Source organism: Galleria mellonella, unplaced genomic scaffold, assembly GCF_026898425.1.
Source record: "Galleria mellonella isolate WM207_F2 unplaced genomic scaffold, CSIRO_AGI_GalMel_v1 utg40, whole genome shotgun sequence".
NCBI lineage: Eukaryota > Metazoa > Arthropoda > Insecta > Lepidoptera > Pyralidae > Galleria > Galleria mellonella.
In genome coordinates this window covers 2115084-2142161 of record NW_026442094.1, presented here as the reverse complement: position 1 = coordinate 2142161, position 27078 = coordinate 2115084, and the positions used below count along the sequence as shown (strand labels likewise).

At 30.6% G+C, this 27078-nt stretch overlaps 1 protein-coding gene across 2 annotated transcripts in view; it reads left to right on the top strand.

Moving 5' to 3' along the window:
* LOC113520352 (dopamine receptor 2-like) overlaps positions 1-26467 on the top strand; it is a 69972-nt gene extending 43505 nt beyond the window's left edge. Inside the window, exons 3-5 of one of the 2 annotated variants that reach the window (XR_008253219.1) lie at positions 22860-22944; positions 23050-23327; positions 24509-26467. Coding sequence is in view for 1 of the 2 variants with exons in the window: in XM_052898146.1 (XP_052754106.1) it covers positions 22860-22944; positions 24509-24568 (145 nt within the window). In the remaining variant the exon portion in view is untranslated. The remainder of the gene's footprint in view (positions 1-22859; positions 22945-23049; positions 23328-24508) is intronic. The other variant, XM_052898146.1, reaches the window with a different exon arrangement.
* The last annotated feature ends 611 nt before the right edge of the window (positions 26468-27078 follow it).

Here is a 27078-nt window from a genome sequence, read left to right as displayed (position 1 = left end):
CTGGTATATGTTTTAACTAAATACGCTATCTAGAAGTGATTTATTTCATTATTTTTTCTACTTCTCATTATTTTTTCTACTTCTAAATCCCACGTGTAAGAAGTAGTGGGGAAAAGGTTGTTTAATACATACTTAATCGATTTATAAAATTTCTTCTACATAAATTTTCAATTTTGTATTTTGAGTTACTTTCATGTATCTACGTAAGCCTTTATATACCAACTCAAAGACGTAAGCTACAGTAAACGAGAAATCCTTGTAAATCGCATCTTTCGTATTCAGTACTAGAGATTTAAGTTTATTATTATTTAGGTATATGCATATAGATATTACATATAAATATCGAGTCAATAAGGGGGACAGCGGAGAATATATGTTTAATTATCCAGAAAATATCTCTAAATTAATTGCCAATTAATTTCATGTGAATGTGTCACGGTGGTCCAACTAACCCGACTTCATTCTTCATCTATCGTCATTTACTGGTACCCCATCAGCACATAATACTTCTAATAACGCAATAGGAATACCGTTCTATATTTTTTCTCATTCAAAAATAATATTAAAAAAGAAGCCTTGACTGAATGATCCATTTTCGTATAGCTAAAGCTACTGATTCAAATATAAAGTTTATCTATTCTATTATTGACCTAACAGGCGTCGTAATCTCTCACATAAAAAAGTCTCACGACTTATAGGGTCGGACAGTGTCCGCTATCCAAACGAGCTTTTTGTCAACATACAATACCGCAAATTGCCTAGCATTCCGTACTCTCCATAAATTGTATATACGGCTACAGAATTTGTACAACTTTGTTAGAAAAAAAACAGCGAACAATAGATGTTATTTATGAGAGCATAAGGGAAAAGGGCGGTCGTACTAATATATTAAAATATAAATAGGTATATATAGTTTTTTTGGTCTACATTTTATTGAAATTGTAATTTTGTATGTTCAGCACAACGGCAGCAGTGACATTTACCTCTGACTACCCACCCCATCAGAGTTTATACTCGTGAACATATTTTTATCTGTTTGTCTATTTTATTTTCAACGTTTCATTTTAATATAATTAAATCCTATTTATTTACTTTATTAAGTTTATAATTAATACTAATTTACTTTAGTAATCATTCTGAAAACTTCAACTGTTTTTAAGTAAAAGATTATTTTTAAAATTTTTGTCAGTTTATAATCGCCAAATACATTTTATACTATCGTCATGTAGTCAATAAAATCATTATGATGATGTTACGTCAATTAAAATCAGTCAAGCTATACAGTATACCAAATATCCTGACATACTTACATAGACAAATTCTACCCTTACTTCCTCGGATTAAAATTTGAGATAAGCCTTAATTAAGCAAAAAAAAATTTAAATATTATCAAATTTTGTCAAGATTGTCAAGTCAGTTTTTTTTTTTTTTTTTTTACTACCAAAGAAAAAAGATTAAAGCTTGTCACTTGCACACATAAATATAGTGGAATTGCAAGAATCTCTTGAGATCAATTGAAATATAGAAATACAAATAGTGGCAATATGACATCTCCAACCGCTATATTATTTGACAACAACAATTTGATAGTACCTTTGTGCACACTGTCACAAGCGTTGTTCTGAAGATCGTTTGTTTCTAGTTTAATAGCTGCCACAACTGTGACTATTGCAATAGCATCGCCTACCCTTCGTCTTATTGTTTTCCATCTATGCCGAGACATCGGGTTGCAATTAGGACCAACTAACTATACAACTATCTGCTCGTATAATCTGTCATTAAACACAACAATAATTTCTACATTTACTATATTTTTAACTAGCTCTTTCCAACGACTTTGTCTGTATAAGTAGATAAGTAAATTATATATAACATAAGTATAATATATTTAAGTACACGGGACACTACTACCTTACAATTTGAATGAAGCAGCTATGCTGAATGATGTAATAAACGTAACTATTAAAGTATTTTTTATTTCTTCGCCTTTCAACTAAAGTAAATAAATTAGGTAAATCATATATTATAGCTAGAAAGAGTGTTTTTAAATAGTTGTTAAATTGTAATTTTTGTGACTTATAAAAATGACTTAAAAAAACAATGTGGTAGATAAATAAATTTTAATAATACTTCTTTACAAACATATTGTGACCCTCCTTCACGATAAGAAATGAACATGATTTTTGGGCAGGACAGGAGAACATGGAATGGCAAACACACTGACGATCCAGCTGGCACAAATAAAATTGTTACATCGTCTATAGACATAAACCATGGAAATTATGGACGTCTGTGACCTTCATGATATCCATTGTGATGACTTATGATGACATGATAACTCTTCCTTTATTTGAATACCAGCTTTCACCCGTAATTTCGTCCGTGTCAGGTTAATTTGATTTTATCCTAATCAATCAACATTGATTAGGATAAAATCTACCTGTCCTTCGTCATCTTAAATAGTATATGTATTCCAAATTTCATGATTATTGTTCAAGCCGATAAAGTGCGAAAAAGTAATAAAAAAATAAAATCAGTACCACATTTATAATATTCATAAAAATTATCTATCATTTTAATTTTACATAACATGTTATATGTATTTTGTGTCTATTTGTTGTGAAACCACAAGATCTTATGGTAATGTCTCATTACGCAGAGTTAAAAGTCAAATAGGATTAAAAATAAAGAGGCTTTCTCAAACGATACCCCGCAACCATAAGTATCAGAAACTTTTTTCTCTCCCGCATGCACGTGTATGAGCTTAAACGAATATTGTTTAAGCTTTAGTAACTTTCTTCGACTTTAAGTTGTAATTATACTTTTATTAGGCATACGTGGTTTTCGTGATTGAGTAGTAGTTGTTACTATTACTATTAGGTAATATTCATAGTTTTTGTGGTACTGCTCTACCACAAAAACTTATCTATTTCACACATTTTATGTGGAATTTTCCATTTCAGTGAATTTATTATACCGATAAAAACATGTGTTTGGCAAATAAATATAAATAATTTAATTTAATTTCAAAAGAAATGAGTAATTATAAAAAAAATGTAAAAAGAGAAATAGCTCTAACAAAAGGAAACCTAAATGGTAAACAAAATAAATAAAACCAGTGATATGCTAAACTGTTATCAAATGACATAAAACACCCGCGTCGCCGGTATGGCGTGCTGTGTAAATTGCAACTTACATGCAAGATCGTAAGAAATTTTAATTATAATTTTATAATGGAAGAGAAAACTTAAAGTCTTAAAGAAACTAAGTGGTTAACTTTTAGATAGTAGATAAAATAATACTAAGAAGTAAATTGCCTCATTTTTTATTCTACAAGTAACTCAGGAATTAAAAAGTTTTCGACTATATAAACACTTTAACTTAATATATAAAAATATTCAGGCATAGAGTGATGTTATATCTAATCATGATAATAATGGTATAATACTAAAGTAACCAAAAATTAATTTAAAAAATAGTTCTTATAATAAATATACTCGGGATCTGTTATTTTATAATTATTTATATTTATTAATAGGATGAAACCGAAATTATTAGTATTCTTTATGAGAAAGCTCTACTATATAAAACTAATTATATTTCCTACTATGAATCTTAATATATTTCTTAAAGAAATTTGACAAAAAATTTCTAGCTTCCCATACCTATGGAAGCTAGAATTTTTTTTTCATGTAACTTTGTTGTAAGTATAATAAGAATTTAATAGTCTTTTTATTAAAAAAGCAGACCAGTCACTACAAATAGCACCCATTCACGAGTGTAAGAGATGAACCAGCATATTACAGAAGAATCATATAGTTCTAAATTAAATAGAGCTATACTATAGGTACTACATAACTGATAAACACGATTTTTTTAACTATATGTAAAAATAAATAGAAAAGATTCAGATCAACCGCTCTACCCACTGACATTGATGCTCCTTTCCATTTTGGGTTTGTAAAGAGAACTGAGCGTTAAGAGTTCAACTCGCATTTGCTTTTTACTATCACATTATTTATGTATTATTAATGTGTAATAGTAATTTTCAGGAAGTCTTTGAGTCCTATAGTGGATAATGAAACAAGTAGATATCAAAAAAAAAAATGGAAAAAGGAAACGCATTCTATTTCCGAAATAAATTACAATAATAGATATAATCCACAATATACATGCTTATGCTTAGCACTATAATATTCTAATATAAAAACACTACTTACTCATAAAAAAGATACTATAACCTAATTGTGATAAGAGATAATCCGATAGTAATCGCTCGAATGAAAGTATTAATAGATTTTGCAGCGCTCACTGTGTCTGGTAAAGAATTCCATATAGCAAATATTCTAACAGCAAAAACAGTAAAGGAGTGATCGTTAAATATTATTGTGGTTAGTATGAGTATATTGTTATATCACAATATAATTTATTACTTACTGTGTTATAACCATGGAATGCGAAATCAATTTCGCTCATAACATAAAGAACCAGAACATTCCCAGTAACACGTATCGCAATAAATCGTGGCGTACATGTCAAGTGCATTATGAAAACATTTTTTACGATGCCCGCCCTTATTATGCTTGCATAATTATTGCATACATTTAATAAAGAAATAAAGGATTTATTTATTTTACTCTCTAATTATCAAGCTGCTAACATTGTAGAAACATTTAAAATTACTTTATTATTTTAATTGGTTTTTTGTTTTCTGTATTACATTTTTGTTAGCAGTTCATAAATCGATAAATCAAACATTGGAGTTTTATTCAAAAATTATAAATCTATACTAAATATACCTATCTATATTCGTTCTTCTTGACTGAAACTACTTTTGTAAATAAAGAATAAAATATAAATAATACTTTTTGTTCTTGCTATATTTTAATCACAAAAAATTATTGTTTACTACTATAATTTTTTGAGAGAAAAATAAAATATCTATATTTCTGTTTAATATAATATGTTGAATTTTTTTCATTCTTTTCTTTTTTTCATTCTAGTAACAAAATAATTTAATTGCTTAATTATAAAAAATAAAAATATTTGTTATAATTTTTAACGAATAATTTTTATGCGAAGTTTATTTTTATCGACAAATTGACATATTATCAATTTTTCACAATAGAGCTCCACATAATATAGGTTTAGTAGATAAGTACATAAATGTAGGCTCACCGCTATTAGGTTTTTAGTACTACATATATGGTATCTACTATTATAAATATGCTGACTTCTATAGTTGTGTTGTTCAAAATAATGATGTTAGGGAGTATAATGGATTTGCTAGTTTTATGGTTGATAATAAATAAATAATTGTTTTTTAATAATAAATTGCTTTTGTATATTTGACAGAAAATTATGCAATGAAAAAAAAACAAAAGAATAACAGTGACTGATACAATAAAAAGAATATATGGTTATTAAAATAAACCAAAAAGGTTGTAATCTTCAACAAAAGTCGTATTTTTTTAACATTTGTCGGAAACAAAAAATATAGGAAGTTAATAAATTTCCCGTTACATACATATGTGTAACGGGAGTTCTATGAACTTACTATGTATATGTATCTTGAATCGTGACAAAATTATTATCAGACCACCACGAGGATCCTATCGATTGTAAAATAATCATCATAACCGGTTCGCAATTGGTGAAGCATAAATACGAAAAAACATCCCTTCTATTGTAAAATTGTTAAAAAATTTGTGAAACAAAACAACGCAAATTATCGCTCGCAAAACTGGCAGAAGTGAAAATGTCCTCCGTTAAATGGAGTCAATGAGTTGCCATTTTAAACAGAACAAGATCGACTTGAGCAATTGCGTACATTAAGAATCACTGTATTGTTATTAATTAATATTTAATTAAGTTCCATTTCGCTTGGAAATTTTTGGTAACTTTCATTATACAATCAATAGCTCCTTATAAATGAACAGAAGGATTTTTATAATAAATTTAGCAACTTAACTTCGGAATCTATTTGAAATTGTTTTAAATGGTTTAGTCTCAATATATAATATTTTTTTAAATACTATAATAAATTAATCAAAAACTACATATTTTAAATAATTAAAATTAATAAATAACATATAAATAAAAACATCACACATATTTCTGCCATCAAGCAGTTGTACTTAAATAGGTATGTTTCAGTTTTAAAAAGTGGGATTACAGGGCTCGGAAGCATCATATAGGAAACAGCTTAGTCCTCAAGAATGATACCATAAGTATCACAGTATATCCATATAGTTTTGTTCATGTCTATAAATGACGATTACTACTTTCTATCAAGTGGGCGGTTCGGTTTCTATCATATATCACTTTCCATGTTTTTAAATCTTGTTAATAATATGATTGTAATAGTTTGTTTAGGTAATTATTATAAACTGACCTAGACGTTAGTAATTTACGCATAGGTACGACGAAAATAATATAATTCTAATTAATTTTCCGTAATTCAAATATTGCGTGCCATAATATAAAAAGGTTAATGCTATGCTACAACAAAACTAATTAAACGTGTCTGTATTATTACTTATTTTATGTACATTTTACATCTCTTTGTCGCCCTCTGGGCCCGGTATAGAATAGGTCTCTCCTTCCTTTCCCACGGGTGTCCTAAGGAACTTAATGATCGAGGGATGGGCAGCAGCGTCCCCATTAAAACATCTTCAAGACCTAACTGCGGTTGCCAACCCGCCTACCAAGCGTCGCAACTACTGACAAAACCCCATTACATTTCTTGCTTCATCCACTTTTCGGGCTCAACTATAGAAATAAGCGAATGTTAAATGTTAGTATTTTTTATAAGTATAAAGTAATTAACAAAGATTTATTTATTTATTAGATTAGTAAAACAAGGTACCTACTATGGTGATAAAGTACCTTATTATTAAAATAAGTATAATATATACATATATTTACACTGTGCATTAAAAACGTCGTTCTGCCCATTTTTTTTTTTTATTAGTATATATATTATAAAACTTTTTTATCTTTCGAATTGGAGCAAAAGATTACGTTTAGAAGTTATATCAAAATCGGTTAAGAGGTTTCTGTATTAATGTGATCGAACATCGTGCAACTTGCATCTGTTATATATCTTCTTCATGCAACTGTTATATATCAAGTTATATGAAAATATATTATTAAGTACCCGTTTTCATTTTTTTTTTGCAGACCCTAATGCAAATATATCCGATTTGGGAGTAGAATAAAATAAGTCATAATTTAATTTTGTTAAAATCATATACATAAATAATCAAAGGTTAAAATATTCAGGTAAGACTAAAATAGTCTTTTGTAGTTACTACTATGTCGGAATACACTGATTCGTTATGGAAATAGGTACACACAATAGACTTTTTCAAATGGATATACCATATATACGTGTATATCTAATGCTAAATTGAAAGGATGTAGCTATCAGGAGGAAATCTTGAATTGTTACAGTTAGATAAATTATATAAATGAATAGATACTTTTTATTGTAAAGTCTCTAGATACTAAGATACTATTTATAGATATAAAAATCACCTATAGTACATATAAGAGACGTATTGTGATAATGGGCAAAGCAAGGAATATATGTATTTAAGGATAAAGACCTCTGTTTCTATTTTTTTAGCTTACCATTAACATAAGAAACTTGTCTTGAAAATGTAGGTGCATTATGTAAATTTTTCCAACTTAAATTATCCATTGGTACCAACATAATAACACTAATATCATTGTATACAATATATGTAACCTTTGAGTATCTACTAATGTAATAGTCTATAGGTATCTTAGTGAACTTCTTCGACTTCCTGTCAACGGGTGTACGTTGGCGGAACTGGTAAGTTTACTCAAACGCAGTGTTACCAACATTAGTAACAAAGTTAGTTGAAAGGTTGTTTCAACTAACATTGTTACTGCTCTGTTATGTATATTATCTGTATTCAAATAAGTTGACGAATGTAGTGTTTACAATTATTTCTTTTTACATATAAACTATATATATTTAAACTTTTTATAGCCCCTGAAGTGAGATTTTGGTCGTAACGTGTAAGTAACTTAGGATGCTTTCTTGTTATGGGAGGTTATTATCTCATAGAAAACTTATGTAGCTGTAATGTTGATTCGCTTACAAGCAATTACATTATTTACGACTAGCTGTATCGTGAATGAGTACATAAAATATCCTATGTACTAAGTTAGGATTTAACCTACACGTGTATCAAATTTAATTTAACTCCGTTCAGTAGTTTTTGCGTGAAAGAGTAACAAATATCCATCCATCCAACGTTACAAACTTTCTTATTATATTAATAGGAAGTAATGAATTATCCTTCAGTGTGTCATAAATATATATGATAGAATAAAGAATTTTGACTAAATAATAACTATAAATTATGGTGTCTCCTATTCCATCCATTTTCCATATATCTATGTTGTTTACAGACATTCAAACCTTTTCTTTTATGTAGGTTTAGCAAGTTTACTTATGTGGCTGTATTTCTGTTTGAAATGTATCAAATTACAGAATACGGAGCCTTGGTGTATTTAAGATTATCTTCAAACAGGGTCAGACTCCTTAAAAAGGCATATGCACTTTTAGTCATTACCCGTAGTTAATTTCCGTTGTTGAATCTAGGATATCGCAACCCCGTACCTAAATACACTTATTGTAAGGAGGCATAACATTCATTTCTCAGGAATGACAATACACGAGATGTTGTATACCATAGGCATCACAGCATATTCTGTGATGTTCAGGATGCTGTTCATATCTAGACAGTTCATATCTGGACAGTTAGATAAATAGATAGATAGATACTCTTTATTATTTCCTCCAAAAGATTACAATAGTAAACTTACTATAAATATAAATAATTACAAGAAATAATCACAATGAGAAAACAATGGGCGACCTTATCGCTAAGAGCGATCTCTTCCAGGCAACCTTTGGATGGAGAGGAGTAATTATAAACAATTTGGTGAGAGGCGCGATGAAAAATTTTGTTAGTTATAAATATGGGAGACACAGTTATCACTTTCCACTAGGTAAGTCGTTAGCTTGGTTACTTTTTCTTGTTAAAAAATAATTTTTTTAGCCTTTTCTGAAGTCAACAATTAGAAAAGAGGATAACAAACGGTTAGACGTTAAACTTTTTTTTTTTTAAATAATGCAGTTATATTTGGGTAATTGTGTTAAAACTCCAATAAACTTCATACGAATAGATCCATGTAAGTTTGTACTCATAAATCATGTTGCAATCGCAACTAAATCGGATATTAGGTACTTACAACAAATCCAGTTTACGGTTTCTTATGAAATAAATTCTGATCGGATATTGGTTGTTGTCCAAATGCCGCAAACTTTGAGAGCTGCTGGAACTCTTCCAACCATAAAGATTCAAGGTTGAGGCTAATATCTGTAAACTAAACAGTGAATCTGTGTAAATAATATAAAATCGGCCTTACCATTGTTACAACTAAATTAATACCAATTTTTTAAATACACTATCGGGACTTAACACAATGAAAAAAATTATAGGTACATACATATACACCTGAAAAAAAAACATACCTGCTCTTTTCAAGTATATAAGTGCTTTTTATCTGTAATTTTTTTTCATCTTGTTAAGTCCTAATAATATATTTAATAAATATATTAAAATTTAGATAAAACAAATACATTGATATTTATTATAAACTGGACGGAAGGAAACAATTCTCAAACAAATTTCAATATGGAATGTTTTAAGAAGAGTAGATAAATATATAGTATAGTTGGTTTTGTTGATGATGTAAATTGATCAGCTCCTACCAAAATGTGACATTTGTATGTTATTCTTTAATAGCTAAATAGGCTTAAGAAACATTTATTTTACATAAAACCACTGATACTTGCCCTATTTAGAACAAATAATATTTTTAACATTGATTTTTAATAAAATACTATTAAAAATCAATCTTAAAAATATGTGTCAACAACACGAAAGTTTAAAATTAACTAATACCAATTTTTTATTAGTTATCCTATTATAAATAGAATGTTTGTAAACATGTTTTGATTATTATATGTGTGTTACTCAAAAGGTGGAATTTATTTATTATTCGGCGAGATCCGAAAAAAATTACTGATGTAATTTTATTTTCTAATAATAATAAAACGCTTTCCATATAAATATGAGTAAAATATCTCATAACTAATCTGCTCTGTATTTACAAGTAGACTTGTCCATATTACCGCCAAATCTTTTAAGATATAGCCAAAGAGAACCAAGCTTCAAAAACCTGACCTTTTTTTATACCACAAAAGTGGCAAACAAGCATACAGTCCATCTAATGGTAAACGGTTGCTGTAGCCTATGGACGCCTGCAACGCTAAGGGTATTACGTGTGCGTTGCCGACTCTGAAGAAACCTTAATATACCTTATGATTATAATATTACTTCTTCCACTACTTTTGCGCTTCGCCTAATATCTCATTAGTATTACAAATACGAAATTTTGTTACAATGGAAGGATAGATGAAGGGATAAATGTTTGTTATTCTTTCACGCAAAAACTCCTGAATAGATTTGAATATAATAAAATTTGGTATACGGATACGTAACTTAACGAACATAGAAGATAGGATACTTTATATACTTATTGATTTACAAAACACAGCTAGCTAGTAATTGTATATACACATCACTTCAGATGATGCTGAACCTTAAGCACACAATTTTTGGTTTATATTTCGTTATAATTATTTACACACGCTTTTATTAAATTTCTTATAAAATCTTTTATTCACAAAAATTTAATCCTTTCCAACTAAGAAATTAAAATAAAACGAAACGCTACTATAGATACTAGGTTTATTAAAATAAAGTAAAATGTATATGTATTTTATCTTAAATTCAAATTACCTTTATTCAAATAGACTTATTTACAAGCACTAAATTAAATCGTCGTTTTTTTAATCTACTCCAGAGTTTGGAAGATTGTTATCTGTTTAAAAGAGCGCGCAAGAAACTCAACAGTTACTCTTTTGAATCTATAATATGCTGAAGGTTTTCTTCATTAATAGAAAATTCAGGTTTAAAACTTTTTTTCTATTCATCAGCTCCCTACAAATAGCCCTTGCATTGTTTCTTCTTTGACTTTCGGACTATATCAATTCCTTTTGATTCTTTTGCTCACCTTTTCGTTTCGGATTTCATTACTCAGTGAAACTCAGAGCATACCTATTAATAGCCCTTTTCATAACTTGAAATAATGTCTACTATAATTAAATTAAGGGTTATTAATGGCATTACAGTTTTATTTTTATAGTTAATTATAATATTATATATTTGAACAATAAAACCAAATCTACACTATTATACCAGGTCACTCAGAAAGTATTGCGAGAAAAAGTTTTTATGTATGTGAGACTAGCTAGTTATAATTTATTTAAAAATATGATTACTTATAAGTTAAAATAGATACGTTCTAAATTCAAAACTTCCCTCCACATTTTTTTTGAGCTAATTAAAATTACCATGTCTCATTGAAAAATGGATTTGGGTCGAGAACATTTCCGCGCTATAATTTTTTACGATTTTAAGTATCGCCTGAAACCGGACGAATCATACGATAGACTTAGAATGGCATTCAAGGATGAAGGTCTTTCTAAGGCAATTGTGTATCGTTGGTATAATGAATTTAAGCGCGATCGACTAACTTTGGGGGATGAAGAAAGAAGTGGTCACTCTTTGACGGCTGTTACAGAAGAAAACATGCTAGCAGTGAAAAATTTAATCCAAGACAATAGACGAGTTACATACCAAGAGATTCAGCATATACTGCAGATTGAATCAGGAAGCCTTCACGAGATTCTACACGTGCATCTACGGGTGCGGAGGATAGTTTCACGCTGGGTGCCGCTCAACCTCACCGATGTTCAGAAGCAGCAAGGGTGGAATGGTGCCAGGATATGATAGATAAATTTGAAGTAGGTTCGTCTCGACGTGTTTACAACATCGTTACAGGTAATGAATCCTGGATTTATCAATACGATCCAGAAACAAAGCGCCAATCGACGGTTTGGGTGTTTCAAAACGAATCAACGCCTACCAAAGTAAAGCGACCTAGAAGCGAGGGGAATATTTTAATCGCAAGCTTTTTCAATTTGATTGACTACTTGGTGTCGATTCCTTTATGAAACCAAAGAAGCATTAGCGCCGAATGTTATACTACCAAATGCTAGGCAGATATTTTCTCTGTTGTGAGCAACAAGCAATCAAACACAGGGCTCCGCGGGCTACTGCTCCACCACGATAATGCGCCCGCCCACACCGCAATCAAAACGAGAGACTTCCTAGACAGCACACCGGTCAAACTCCTGGGTTACCCTCCTTACAGCCCTGACCGTGTGACTTCTTCTTATTCCCAAAAATAAAAAATCAGCTCAAAGGGATACAATTTTCGTCGCCGGTCTGAGCGTTCGAGCAGGCTGTAAACGAGGTGTCTGCGACGTACTGGAAAAAGTGTTTCGAAAACTGATTCAGACACATGAAACTTTGTATAGAGGCTGGTGGAGAGTACTTTGAAAAGATGTAATAAAAATAATTACCTACAGAATTTTTTTTTTAATGTCGCTAAACTTTCTGAGTGTCCCACGTATATAGAGATAATCTAGGATTACAAGTTAAGTCATTAACAGGTTCTCGCAAATAGTAACAAAATAGATTAGTTTACGGAGCTAAACGTAAAGCAATATAGTTTTATAACAGAATTTACCAAAACAAAATTTAAATCAAAGTAAAAACTTCACACATTACAGATTAAAGTCCTTAAAAATATTTCTATTAAATTCAATGGTTATAGACCATTTATAAATCTACAAACCGCGCGACCCGAGTAATGTCAATAAACTGTTGACTCTTCGGCCAAAAACCTTGGCAGATGAAATTAATATATTATCATAATTATAGCAATATTAATAAGTACATTGAACATGAATTTGGGTAGGTAGATAATTTAAAAAAGTAGTTCACTTTGTTTTTTGAAATTCAAAGACAAATATTTTTACTGTTTGAAAAAAAGCTTAAAAATTTTGTTATATCTTCAAAATATGTGTTTATAGATATTTCATCAAAATTTACAAGTTTTTGTTGTATACCATTGTTAAAAATTTAATAGTATACGCAACCAATAACCTAAGTCGCAAGATCACAAGAATTTTTGAAATAACAGCATCCAAACCTACCTTTTAGTAACACACAAAGTGAATGAGTTATATCGAATTCCTCGTCCCAAGTTAAACTCAATCAAATTTGATTCTATGAAAGCGGTCGCCCGCTCGAATAGCACGCCCCTATTATACACATAAATGACACGTTCCAGTATTGTCTGAGAGATTCTCCAATTGAATGGAAAGAATAGCAGCCGTGGCATGCAAATGGCCAATTTGTTATACCATTAATTAAATCGTCCCGTTAAATTGATGCCGGCACGAATGAGTGAACTCGCTTTTCTGATTAATGGTGGTTTTCAGCAATATTTGCTTCACGTTTTTTTCAGTATTTTATAGCGGGTGTCTGTTTTTGCTAGTCTTTGTGTTACTTTGATAGATGGTCGAAATCCAGACCTGTTATGTTACAAAGTATCTACAGTACATATTCTATAAAGCGATTAATCGATTGAGTTAAATGGCGAGTGCAATTTCACAACTCAAATTTATATGGAATACTTAAAGAAATATGTTATCTATAAACAAACAGTTCGTCAAATACGTATTTATTTACATTTATATATGTACCTTTTGGCGTAATATAGCATTCTCTAATAATTAAGTTAGTGACTTTATTTATTAGAAATAAACGGACACAAAAATCACTTTCACATTCATAAAATATTTTCTGATAAATTCTTAGAAAATTATAAATCCTTTTTAAGTGAGAATGTTATATTATATAAATAATTAATAGGTTTCTTTCAAATAAAATTAATATTCACATGATATTTTGTAATTACAAAATTTACTTTATTTTTCCAGTAAATAAAAAAATAATACTATGTTTTTAGTTCTTATTTGAGTATTACAATAATAAAAAAAAATATCCCACAAAAAAGATGATCAAATTTATATGAAAGCAATACGGAAGTAAACTTTTTCGATTAAAAAAGAAGACATCTCGTCTTTTTTGAAATCGATTATATATTAAGTTTTAAAGGTTTCATTTCTTGTCATCAAACGTTACACAACAAAAAGGAATTATTGCAAAAAAAATAGATATCGGATCGTTATTGGCGAAGTTCTGATTAAAATACATAAGAAATTGGAATTTATTTATTTACTTATTTATTTATTAGATGCACAAGACTGCTTTATAACAAAACATTAAACAGCATCAATACAGACTACATGTATTATTACAACTTGCAAGGATACATACAAATATAATCAAAAACATAATTATTATTACACCATCTGATATAAAAACTTTATATTAAATTAATTAAAATTTGTTACACGATCAATTTACAGTTGACAGTTATTACCAACTTAGTGTGCAAATAGTAAATTTTAAATGCAAGTTATTAAAGTGGTTCAGCTTTTATTACGATCCATATAATGTATGCAAGCTTTACTGCTCGAGGCACTGTCATGAATGGCACTGTTAAAGTTATTTCTCACATCGTTTGCTTTCCCATTTCTTATATACACCTACCTATGATTTTGAACACTGAAGCCGAAGAAAATTCAATTTTCTCTGCAGTTTACGAGTGGTACGGAAATTTCGTTTCCTTTAGCGATATTTACATTACATAAATATGGAGCATGCTCAGATGTTTATTCCATAAATGGTAAATATATTGTAATTGAGGTATTCTGTCATACGTGAACATATTTATATTAGTTATTCTATATAATGACATATTAAATACAGTCTTTGGCGAGCCATTAATAAGCGCAAAATACGTTATAACTCCTATTCGCAATTTATTTCTTTTAATAGTATTACAATAACAAAATACAAATTGGTCCATTTATATTCTAGAATAATTTTCTTATAGAAAATTTATCTTGAAATCGCTTCTAAAATAGAAAATCATTTTTAGTTAATAATACTGTCTTGTTTCCAAATATTTCGATGTTGGAATAAATTGTTGAAAATAGTGATATTTATATTTAAAAATAAAATATTATAGAAACCTTATTATTTTATACCACGAGGGTGGTAAACAAACATTCAGCCTATTTGATGGTAAATGGCCACTATAGGGTATGGGCGCCTGCAATACTAGAGGTGTCACGTGCACGTTGCGTAAAACTAAAACACACCGCCACTCATATTAGATGTTGGTTTTACGAGTCTAACATAGTTCTGGCTCTAGCTCCCACGTTGCTTACATTTTATATTTAACTAGCGATTCATCCCAGCTTCTCATGGGTAGATAGATAGAAAGATAAATTAGTATTTTATACTAGTTTTAATAAACAAATTTTTAACAGCTTAGCTTACATTATATGTAATTTTCGTGAAGATCTGTAATTATATATACTAGTATTATTCGCTGATTATTTAGCAATGTGGCTATTTGCAGATCAAAAAATATTTAATCTCCGTCTAGTAATTTATGAACAAACGAGTATATAAAAAATACACATGTTTCCTCTTTGTAATATTATTATTTTTTTATACAACTTAGAATGGCAAACAAGCTGACGGCCCACCTGATAGAAAGTGGTAACCGTCGCCTATAGACATGAGCAGTACCATGGACATAACAGAGTATACTGTTTTGCCCATGATACCCCTTATGCGCTACCATTCCTGAGGAATAAGATGTTATACCTCTGTACCCTATAAATTCTAATATTAGTATAGATCATAAAAATAATAATTATTAAGTAAATATTTAATAAAATTAATGTGTGTAGGATAGAATGCCAAATGAGAATGATGATGAGAAACACAAAAATGAGAGTAATTGAAGAAAAATCTAAGCGTACAAAAATTTTAATAACCCCGCGTTGAATTACCAGTTACAAGAAACTTAGCAACCTTTGTTATTACAAGAATTATAATAGTAAATACTTCAAACGAAATATATAATTAATATAGTGTACCGACAGCCGTCCAGTGTTTTTTCTAATTTTCGTACAACAGAGGCGTCTAATGCGGCACCCAACATTTTCCCTTTTTATCTTATTCTCTCTTGCTCTGAAACGGGATTAAGCTGAAAAAATATTTACAAAATTAAAATGAATATTTTATATATTATTTTTGCATGACAACGCCTGGCTTGTTCGGAATTTTACTCTCGGATTTATTATAGCACAAAGCTAGTGACTGGTTTATATCACTACAATCATCATTATCGTCATATCAACCTTTAACTGTCCACTACTGTACATAAGCCTTCTCAAGGGAGCTTTTGCCACTAGTTGCCACGCTTGGCAAGAGGATTGGCAACCGCAGTCAAGACGCTGCTGCTAATTACAATGTAACGTAATAATATGACTACTAAGCTAAGCTAAACTAATAAGTGTATTACTTATCCCGTGTAATGAGGTCCCGACATAGAATGTACCACCCCTTTCGTTCCCGTGGATGTCGCAGGAGGTGATTAAGAGAACCTAATGGTCGAGGGATGGGTAGCAGCGTACCTCTTAAAACATCATCGAAGCCTAACTGCGGTTGCCTGGCAAACGTGACAACTACCGGCGAACTCCTCCAAGGCGGAAGCGTATGTTTTTTTTTATACATGATAATGAAATGATAACCCCGCCTGCACTAACAGTATATACTAACGGGACACTAGTGATAGATAACAGGTGAGAATGAAGAGGCAGGTCAGTTAGCTTATCGTGATGAATTCAGCACTATAGCTTCCAGTGGAGATCACGTTAAAGTCGACCTGACAGAGTATATCGCTAGCAATGAGACTGGTAGTCCATCTGGTAGTACTGACAATCCCTTCCTCCCAAGAGCCCTATCTTCAACAATGGGCAATCTCATCATATCGACTGATATGATGAGATGACACTATCCATGTAACCAAGATATATAAATTGACCGGGATTAAAGTAGCTAATGCCCTTTTCCGTCACAAATAGCAGTTGTATATCAAATTTTAGAACGATTTGTTGAGCCATTATCCTTCCATTATCTTGATGCCCTAACAAACAAATAACAAACTTACTTTTATATTCACAACTTTAACATGGATATACTTATAAAGCGAAGCTAAGCCGAAAAACAGTCTAAAAATAGCCTATTTAATGTCTTTATTAACTTTTAGATTTATCATAACAAAGTTTCTAATTAAAATAATTTCAAGAACAATAGAAACATCATTCATTTAAATTTCTCTTAAACTATAAAAAGTTACTAAGCACATTAATAATACCTACATTGCTTCCAACAAAAAAAGGGAAATCTCGACAATCGAAATTTCATTACATATTTTTAGGGTTTCCTTTTGTACTTTCAAATCAAGGGCCGACGATGTCTTTGTTGGGACTTCATTTAAAAATGTATAAGACTTTCCTTATCTTCTTACAAAGTTTAATAGCCTTCATATGAGGGCATCTATTGTGTCAGGTGTATTTTAAAGCATTACTCTATATACTCTACATGAACATGGGTATGCAATCACGACCTTCCGAGCTGCTGTAATTTCTGACCAGTATCTAATCTCTGTAAATGTAACTGCAATGTCCCGCTTTTAGGTATTTTTTACCATAAATCCCTCATTCCTTTTTTACCAAATTTCTTTACTCTCTTCAAAGTCCCTCTTTTTTCCCAATCTTTCTTGTATACAATAGGTAGTGGATACCGTAAGAAAGACATATAGAAGAAAGATTGCACAAATGCATTCCCAAGAAGGTTTGACGTCAGGAAAACAACGTAGTAAACATAGTTAATAAGGTAATATAAACTCTACATAAATATATATACATATATAAAGAAAACTTCAGGTCCTGCTCGCATCGGTCGATCATCGGGTGCGCAACCAGATAGTATAGAGATTGCGTTCCAGGCGATCGACCTCTAGTACAATTAGCACATCATCATATCTGCCTTTAACTATTCACTGCTGAACATAAGCCTCAGTAATTGTCATGCTTGGCAAGCGAATTGGCAACTGCAGTCAGGCTTTAGAGATGTTTTAAGAGGGACGCTGCTGCTCATTCCTCGCCCTCCTTAGTCCACTCTTACGATACTCACGGAATAGGAAGGGGTGGTTCATTCTATACCGGGACCACACGGCTACAGTTGGCACGTGTACTACCGACCTCGCACCTATGACTGAAGATTCGCACCTAGAACAGAAAACAAAAGCAAAATAAAATTAATAATAAATCTAAAGTACATATATAAAATTGAATTAATTTAGATAGTACCAGTATTACACAACAACAACACAACAAATCTTTAAATCAAACCTTGTTATAGTAAAGTATTACGACACACCTTCAACGGCGATCGGATCGGACCACCTAGCTTGACGCAAGAAGGCGCTACCGAGAAAGACACCTGCGTCGAGTCAGCACTTCAATTCCCACAGCAAAAAACACCCATTTCCTGTGTATTTGATTCGATATGACAACACTTACAGATCACACATCGATCTGAAGGCACCTATTATTGTAACAATTAATTTTATGATTAAATTTAGTTATTTTATAAAATTGGTTTTTTTTTGGGTCTTCCGCCAGCGACTTCAATAACTACCTTGTCAACAAATAGTGGGTATCGTTTTATTACCTTATTATATAACTTTAACGTTTCATATAAAATAGCATTACAGTGCTTAAGACATTACTTCAGAACTATTTTATTAAAATATTAGGAATTTTATTGAAAAAGGCATCTAACAAGTATTTTTAGTAATTCCACAAGTGAAACTGAACTTTTTCACCAAAATGTTACTTTAGATTAAAACACTAACAAAATTAAACAAAACGTTTATCTGTTAAGTTTTTATTTTGTCGCTTTTCTTTAATATTTAAAACAAAAAACCTTCATTGATATAAAATATATAGGATTAAAGAAATTCCCTGGAATAAAAGATTATAATTTCGATTTCACTCTATTATTGAAAGATAATCTATAATAAATACATTGAAAATTTATATATATTATAAAGAGGAAAGATTTGATTGTTTGTTTATTTCTTTGTTTGTAAAACTACTATTAAAGAAATAAACAAGTTAATAACAACACTCAAAAACAGCTCAGTTTTAAATATTCTGTCACCTATAGAAAACTATATTATCAAGGAGTGAGGTAGACTATATATGAAAATTATTTTTAAAATTCTATCTACCTTGCGAAATCGGGCCGGATTACTAGTCTTTTATATATTTACTACTTAGGTATTATCATCAGTCAGTTTTGTTGATTAAACACTCTCTCATGTATGATAATTATTCCACTTCATAAATTAAATTTAAAAAAGTTGTGTCTCCTAAAACTGACAAGATACTAGAAAAGAAACATAGCTGGTGCACTCATGTCATTAAGCTGGGGGTAGGCCATAATAATATACTTACATGGAAACTTCCGGAGTGCAAAAAAAAAAAGAAAAAGCCACCCTTAAGGACACGTGGCTGTACATTGTCCATAAATATAAATACGTGTTGGCATGTGGCAGTGCCGATAAAATAACCCAGCCCCTTCTACAGAAGAAGTAAATAAATTTACTCGTATATTCCTATATATATTCATACCTATATGTAGTCATATATATATGGCCACATCTATATGACGACTTTTACGGCAGAGCGGTAGGCACATTGCTTTGTGTAATGGATTCGATTTTCGGTTGGACATATTTAGATGTATTCCGTATGAATTATGTACAATAAAGATAATTTACAATACAATACAATACAATAGGAGGCGAACTTTTCTAAATTGACTCTAGTTTAGATTGTCGTTCCCGCTCCCAGATGTTTGTTATCTAATGCCTCCTAATCTATCATTATTATTCATCGTATCCTAGCTTAAGCACTAGGCGGTTATCGTGACTGTGTCGTTCTTACTAGTTAATTTTAAACTTTCACGTTGGTTACACATATTTTATGGTAGCCACGACGCGTCGTGGTGCAATCCACGTCGAAATGTCGGCAATAAAGAAGCAGCTATGTAGATTGACATGCAAAATTTTTGATGACGTTAAGTACTAATAGTGTATTTGAAACAGTTCTTATTACTTATTGTTTATTTATACAGCTATATAATTATCTTTATATCGAAGGGTGGGTTAGAAAGACGTTACAATAATAAAGTTTAATTTTTATTTCATTAAAGATTTTCGTAGTATTTTATATTTATTTAACTACCTTGAATTGAAACTAAAAGGTTAAATCTAGCCATTATCAATATCAGTATCATAATCAACTCTCCGGAAATGAAAAACATAACATGGTATATACAAATATAGTACAGACAGCAGTAGGCTCGTTACCTACTACATTGGATCGAAATAGGCATGCACAGAGAATGCAGGCACATCAAATTTTACAGTATTTTCACTACAAACAATATTTATTTACATAAAGGTATAATATACTCACGACCGTATTTAGCTAATTACAAAGCAATATAAAAAACAGTTAACATTAACTTATATTAAATTATTTCGATAAATTATGAAGAAGGAAAATCTTATACCCATTAGTTTGTAAGTTTGCGTTATTACTTACAATATGTACATCCCATATGGAAGTTACTTGCAGCCGTTGCAACAATTTTATGTATTTTATATGCAAACAAGTATGGAACGAAGTTTTTATATGAGGAAACATCATCTGTTTCATATTTTTGTTGAACACCTGTAACTATTATTAAAATTGTTTAAATTTTTTTTTGCATATGCATGTATTTGTTTTTCGGATTGGAAAATAACATTATTATCGAATCGAATCTCTACCATCCTCGACACACTTATGGGCTGTGAATATATGTGTTGTGACAAGATTTTATATAGGTATAAAATTATAGGAAGTTTGAAAACTAAGGGGACGTAATATTATAAGGTTACATAATATAAACACATTATTGTTGTCATCAGACAAATGTGGGGATAATGATTAAAATAAATTGATAAAGGTAGAGAGACATAATTCCATAGTATGTATGGTATGGCAACAAATGAAGGATACCATGCGCCTACCATGTTTATTGGCAAAGTTCAATTTTCCAGCAGATGGCCGTCATCTGTTTGCTATTTTAGGTCGCATAAAAACACCAATTGCAATATTGGGCCTGATAATTTAATAGTCAATTAAAAGAGTTGTCACAATTCGAGATTTACGTCTGCATTTTTGTTAAAGTTCCACTGAAGTTAAATCTGTTTCCCCAGTTTGTTTTATTTCTTCCTTAGCTAACTCTCAAGCTCTATAGTTTGCTGCATGAGTGATTTATTACCATTCCTACTTCGAAATAAGTAAACAAAAGAACAAATAAAATGATAAACAAATAATAAATACATCAATTTTGTTTTTGTGAGTAAAAGCTGGTGTAAATAAAAATCTGACAAAATAATTAGGTTCATTTAAACATCGAACGCATACTGTTCATAAATTATATTATATACATTTAAAATATAATACTTTCTTACTACCTAATGTTATAATAGAAATAATGAAAGGTTTACAGAATTGGGGAACATTTTTTTAAATGTTTTCCAGTTCTGTAAACCGAAACGATTTTTCGTTCAAATTTCAATCGTTAAATGAAAAAAAAAATGTTGCAATTATCTGTCCATTTTCAAGAACAATTTAACAATTTTCAATATCTTTAATCGATTATTTACATATTTCTCCACTAGTGAACTAAAACGTTGTTCATGCAATAGTAACTTAATAATAATTGTCCCTGAAAATTTCTATTATTAGATGAAAAATGTATTTGAATAATTCCAAAACAATATACGAAAGAGATGCGAAGTTTTTAGTTAACTGTATACAGTTAGTCATATCTTAGGAATATTAATTATAGTGACTAGTGATAGTTAAGAATAGTACCTGCGGTCCTAAGTAAATATTATCATACTACTAAACAAAAATTATAACGCAAACGTTATAAGTTGTTCGACTATGAGATATAACATTATGTGTATGTATTCTATTAATTCATTAGAAATTCAATGATTAAATACTATAGACTATACTCAAGTTACATCCGCTACTAATCTTGGTTGAACGAAAGCCACGTCGTTTACTCATTACCAGATCTCTATCACTTCATTATTAAAGCTTAATAGAATTTCCAAAGCTTATTGAATTGCAATGCTAATGAACTTACTCCTTGTCATTTACTTTCTTTATTATTAAAAAAAGTATTAAATTAAGCTGATGAACATTTTAAGAGACTATGTAAAACACTCGTATTAAATTTCAACCGATTTCAAAAAGAATAAGATCTTATTTTTTCCGGTTGTATTTTTTTTATGTTTGTTACCTCACAACTCCGTTAATTGTAAACCGATTGGGATAATTCTTTTTTATCTGAATAAATATGCTTACAGATTAGCTCTATAAATATTTTATTAAAATCGGTTCAATAGTTTAGTTTTTAAATCGAAATAACTAATTTCGCCACAATTAAAGTCGATTTTTTTTTTGTAGAATACAATCTTATTATTATATAAAAGTAATTTACACTAATATTTAACAAGATAATGTCCATAAAAATTAACATAGTCGTCATTCTGCCTAACTTCGAATAGTTTAATTAAATGGAGTTCTATTCAAATCCACCGCGAATCAAATAAGCGGTTTAGTGGTATCTTACGCTTAAACACAATTGGCTTAAATTAACCCGAGTAAGGATAAAGACTAAATTACTTCCACTAAGATTTTCTTATTGTTCCAGGGCTTTCCTGAGAATTTTGTGCGTGTGCTGCCCAAGAAAGCTACGCCGAAAATATCAACCACAGTTACGCTTCAAACAATCGCAGGTAAGAAACACCAGTTTTTAATTAAAACAAATTGTTTACAACAATCTTTTGATTTAAAAAATTCTGTTTGCTTTTTAGATTGTCATGAATTTGTTTTACTTTCAGTTCCGCTCGACTCGACGCTATTACTCGTCTAGCGAATTGATGGGCATACAGCAAGTCAGACAAAACTCCTGCGAACAGACTTATATATAGCGATTTAGCCTCGTTTATATAAGTCGCTTCGGCTTTTTCTCCGACTTTCCAAGTGCCTTGTCACATTCAATTTATGTCATCCAAGAATTGAATACTTCGCTTAGATTGAGGGATGGTCTTCTAAAGGATTTTTAGTATCTTAGGCGATACTTCACTGAGTCCTCTTATTAACAAAATATGAAATTGAGGTATGTGTGGGTTTGAGTCACATCACATGTCCAATTTTTCACAGTGTGACCCTTTCCTTGATCTATAATTTTCACGTCATCTGTACCTCAATATTTTCTGAATGTGCCTTTGATGTTTTGTCTTCAACCGTATTGTCGTATTGTCAGTATGGACATATATTATTGTTATTACCCACATTTATGTTTTGTTTTACAAGAACCAGTTTTAGGCAAGACCCTATTTCATATTGTGCATGTACTTTCCATGTCTAAAAATTCTCCGATTTCTATAATTGTTGTTATACTACCTACCTGCTGGTGTGTAATGCATATATACTTACATGTACTTAATATACACATTTATTATAAGAAAATAAATGTTACTCTCTTGATCCAAAATATATGTAATTAATTTTATTCACAATATGCATGTATTTGTTTGAATTATTAAATCTTAAAAGCATTACCACATGTTATTTGTCTAAATCTACTCGTTGTTTGCTAATATCTATTCATGTCTTGCAAGACGAACGCGATCCGTTATGTAATCAACATTAATTCACATTATAAGCTGTATAGTAATTATTGCTAACGAGAGAATATATCAACACATTTGGCTATTGATCGCCAATAGATTCGTGTTATCTATATTAAGGTTGCTTTTCAATTTACACAGGATTTAACAAGCAAGAGTATAACAATCGAAAATCACGCGATGGTACCTACTTATAAAACAGAACACTTGCATCATAAAGTAGAAGTACGGAGACCAAAATATATATTTTATTTAAAATTTAAAATTGGGTTTTCATATTCGACCAGTACGAAAAGTTATTCCCTTTCATGAGTATCTATCGGAATTTGATTGATATATTTTGTTTTCCATTGACAAAATTATCTGTTTTGAATAAGTACGTAGTCGTATACCTTTGATTGCAAACTATTTTAAATTTACTCTAATGAGATTTTACGTTTTATGTTATACATTGCCGTTATATATTTTTATTTTTACCTTTGCACACTGTATTTTCCAATCATATACTAAAATTGGATAAAATACTCCATTGCAATATAGTTATCCCCTTACACAAACACTGTATTTATGTAACCCTAAAATTTCCTGTAGGTATGCGTCGCACAGCAGTTATTATTGACGAGTTAACATATCATTTTGATGTGTAATGAGTAAATTTATTTCACAGTACCCCGTGTCGACGATGATGTATTCATCGGTGTCACAGCACGAGATGTGTCGATTGTGACATCAGGCGCGCGCGGGCACGTGCCGCGGCCCGCGCGCTAGATGCTCCTGATGCCGCGAACGCCGCTCGCTGCGGGCCAACCGCCGCGGCGGCGACAACTACCGCCTCAGAAACATCGAGCACACATCCTTCGAAGAACCCATACAGTGCGTCGACAGACATTTGTGCCCTGAAAACGTTCCCTACTGTCAGGACTCGGAATCCGTGAGCGAGATAAGTTTAGAGAGCGACTCTCGAAACCCCTCTATCAAGAGGAACTTGAGCAAAAAAAAAGTGACCTACCAAACAAAAGCTGAAGTGATCTCGAATTAGTGTCGTCTTAGTTTCTTAGTAAAGTTTCTTGAGAAATATTGAATTCAATCAGGAGCTGTGATTTACTGATTAGCTTTGTACATACATATAGTTTAACGTTCAGCAATCAGGAATCTAAGATGTTTAATGTATTACGTTGTATAATATGGTAATACTTTAACGTATAAGTTACCCAATAGACATGCCAGGATAATAATTATTTTGTTTCTTGTATTCCTGATTGTTTTACATATTTGTTCTAGCATTTGATGCTTCTTGTGTAATACTTTAATAGAGAGGGAAGTAATGCGCTTCATAATTATGTAAATATTGTAAATACTCATTTGACATTATAAATACTCATACTCAAATTTGTATGTGACGACGATTGGTCATAACAGAGTCTGACAGTATCGAAAATACTTACTGTTTAATTTTTTTCTGCGCTAAACAATAAAAACTATGTTAATTTCAAACTGTGGAATAGGCTCCCTACCAAGGATTTCCCTAAAGATTACAGTTGAAAAATGAAATTACAAGGTACAGAGGTAAATCATGAAGGGTATCTTGGGCGACACACTTTACTCTGTTATGTCTATGGTGCTGCTCATGTCTATATGGGACGGTTACCACTTCCCATCAGATGGACCGTCAGCTTGTTTTCCATTCTAAGTTGCATAAAAATTATGGAGTTCTGCGAAAAGGAATGAGATTGGTGGGTTGAGATTTCTTTATGGGTAGGCAATGTGCACGTAACATTTCTGGTATTGCAGGCGTCTATAGGCTACAGTAACCGTTTACCTTCAGACGGGCTGTATGCTTGTTTATCACCTTGATAGTTAAAAAAAATTACACAAATTATTATTTTCATTCATAATAATAATCACACCGACTATATTAAATCCATATTGTTAAATATTTATTATACATAAGTATACATAAATGGTTTAATTTGAATTGGCATCACGAATGGAGCTCATATAATCAACGTAAATTAATTTGGGGCATGAACTAAATCGAGTGTGTTATAACCAAAACAGTTTAGCTTCAGTGTGTAGTAATTTAGATATTAGAGATAAGCTATAATATACTAAAGTCTCAGGTTATCTCAACAGCTAATAACAGCTTGCTATTTTTGTTTCTTCAGCAAATCTTCCAAGGGATATGATGTTTGTTTTTCCGTTTCACTTGATATATGAACGACGCAAAGATTTATTCTTGCCTTCTATTTTAGGCTTTATTGAGACGAGGGTATTTTATATAAGACTTGATTAGCAGACGTTCATTTACTGACGCAACAAAAGTTCCAAAGAAATTCATACATTTTAGTAAGAAATATATATATATATATTTTTTTTTTCTAATACCAGCAACTAATGATATTTCATTAAATCGTATGTTTAGTACAATTTTCTCACTATTGTATTAATGACATCAAATTTCATGTAAAATATTTGATAAATTGTTCCCAAAAACACAAACAAATAAAATCATTTCTGGATATAACAAAATCATAAATATATTTTTACTAAATTCTGTAGGTGTTCAGAGGATGCGAAGAGTTAAAAGATCACTGACATAATAATGCTAATTTTATGAAATGGTTTATTCATATATTCATTTAATCACAGGAATTATTAAAACATTCAAGTTAGGTATCGTAATTTGAGTTTTTTTAATATGCATTCTTCTTATCTATATTTAATTTTAACACCAGATTATGGCAACATTATATACATTTTAACACAAAGATACTGTTAGACTTCATTTTGCCAATAATTTAAAGGCAAACAAATATATTACCAAAATGGTAATAATTTTATATAAGATTCGGAATGAATGTATGAAATTATAAAAAACATATTCCTTTTTGAAAAGATATCGTAATTTATAGTTTTAATGATCTGTCAAAATGTGAGAATAACTACACCTATTTATTTCATGTGTATGTTTCATTAAATATTACACAGAACTCTAAAATTATGTATTTATATTACTTTTAAAACTCATGTTTAATTTTTTATAAACGTTAATATACATGTATAACAGGAATTCTATGAACTTACTGTGTTTGTTGTTTCCGACTATTGTCTCGACTTTATATGAAAGTCTTCTTCAAGGGGAGAACGGCGGGCTGCAGCTCGTAAACAACAAACACATAATAATTCCCGTTCATATATATATATATATATATATATATATATATATATATATATATA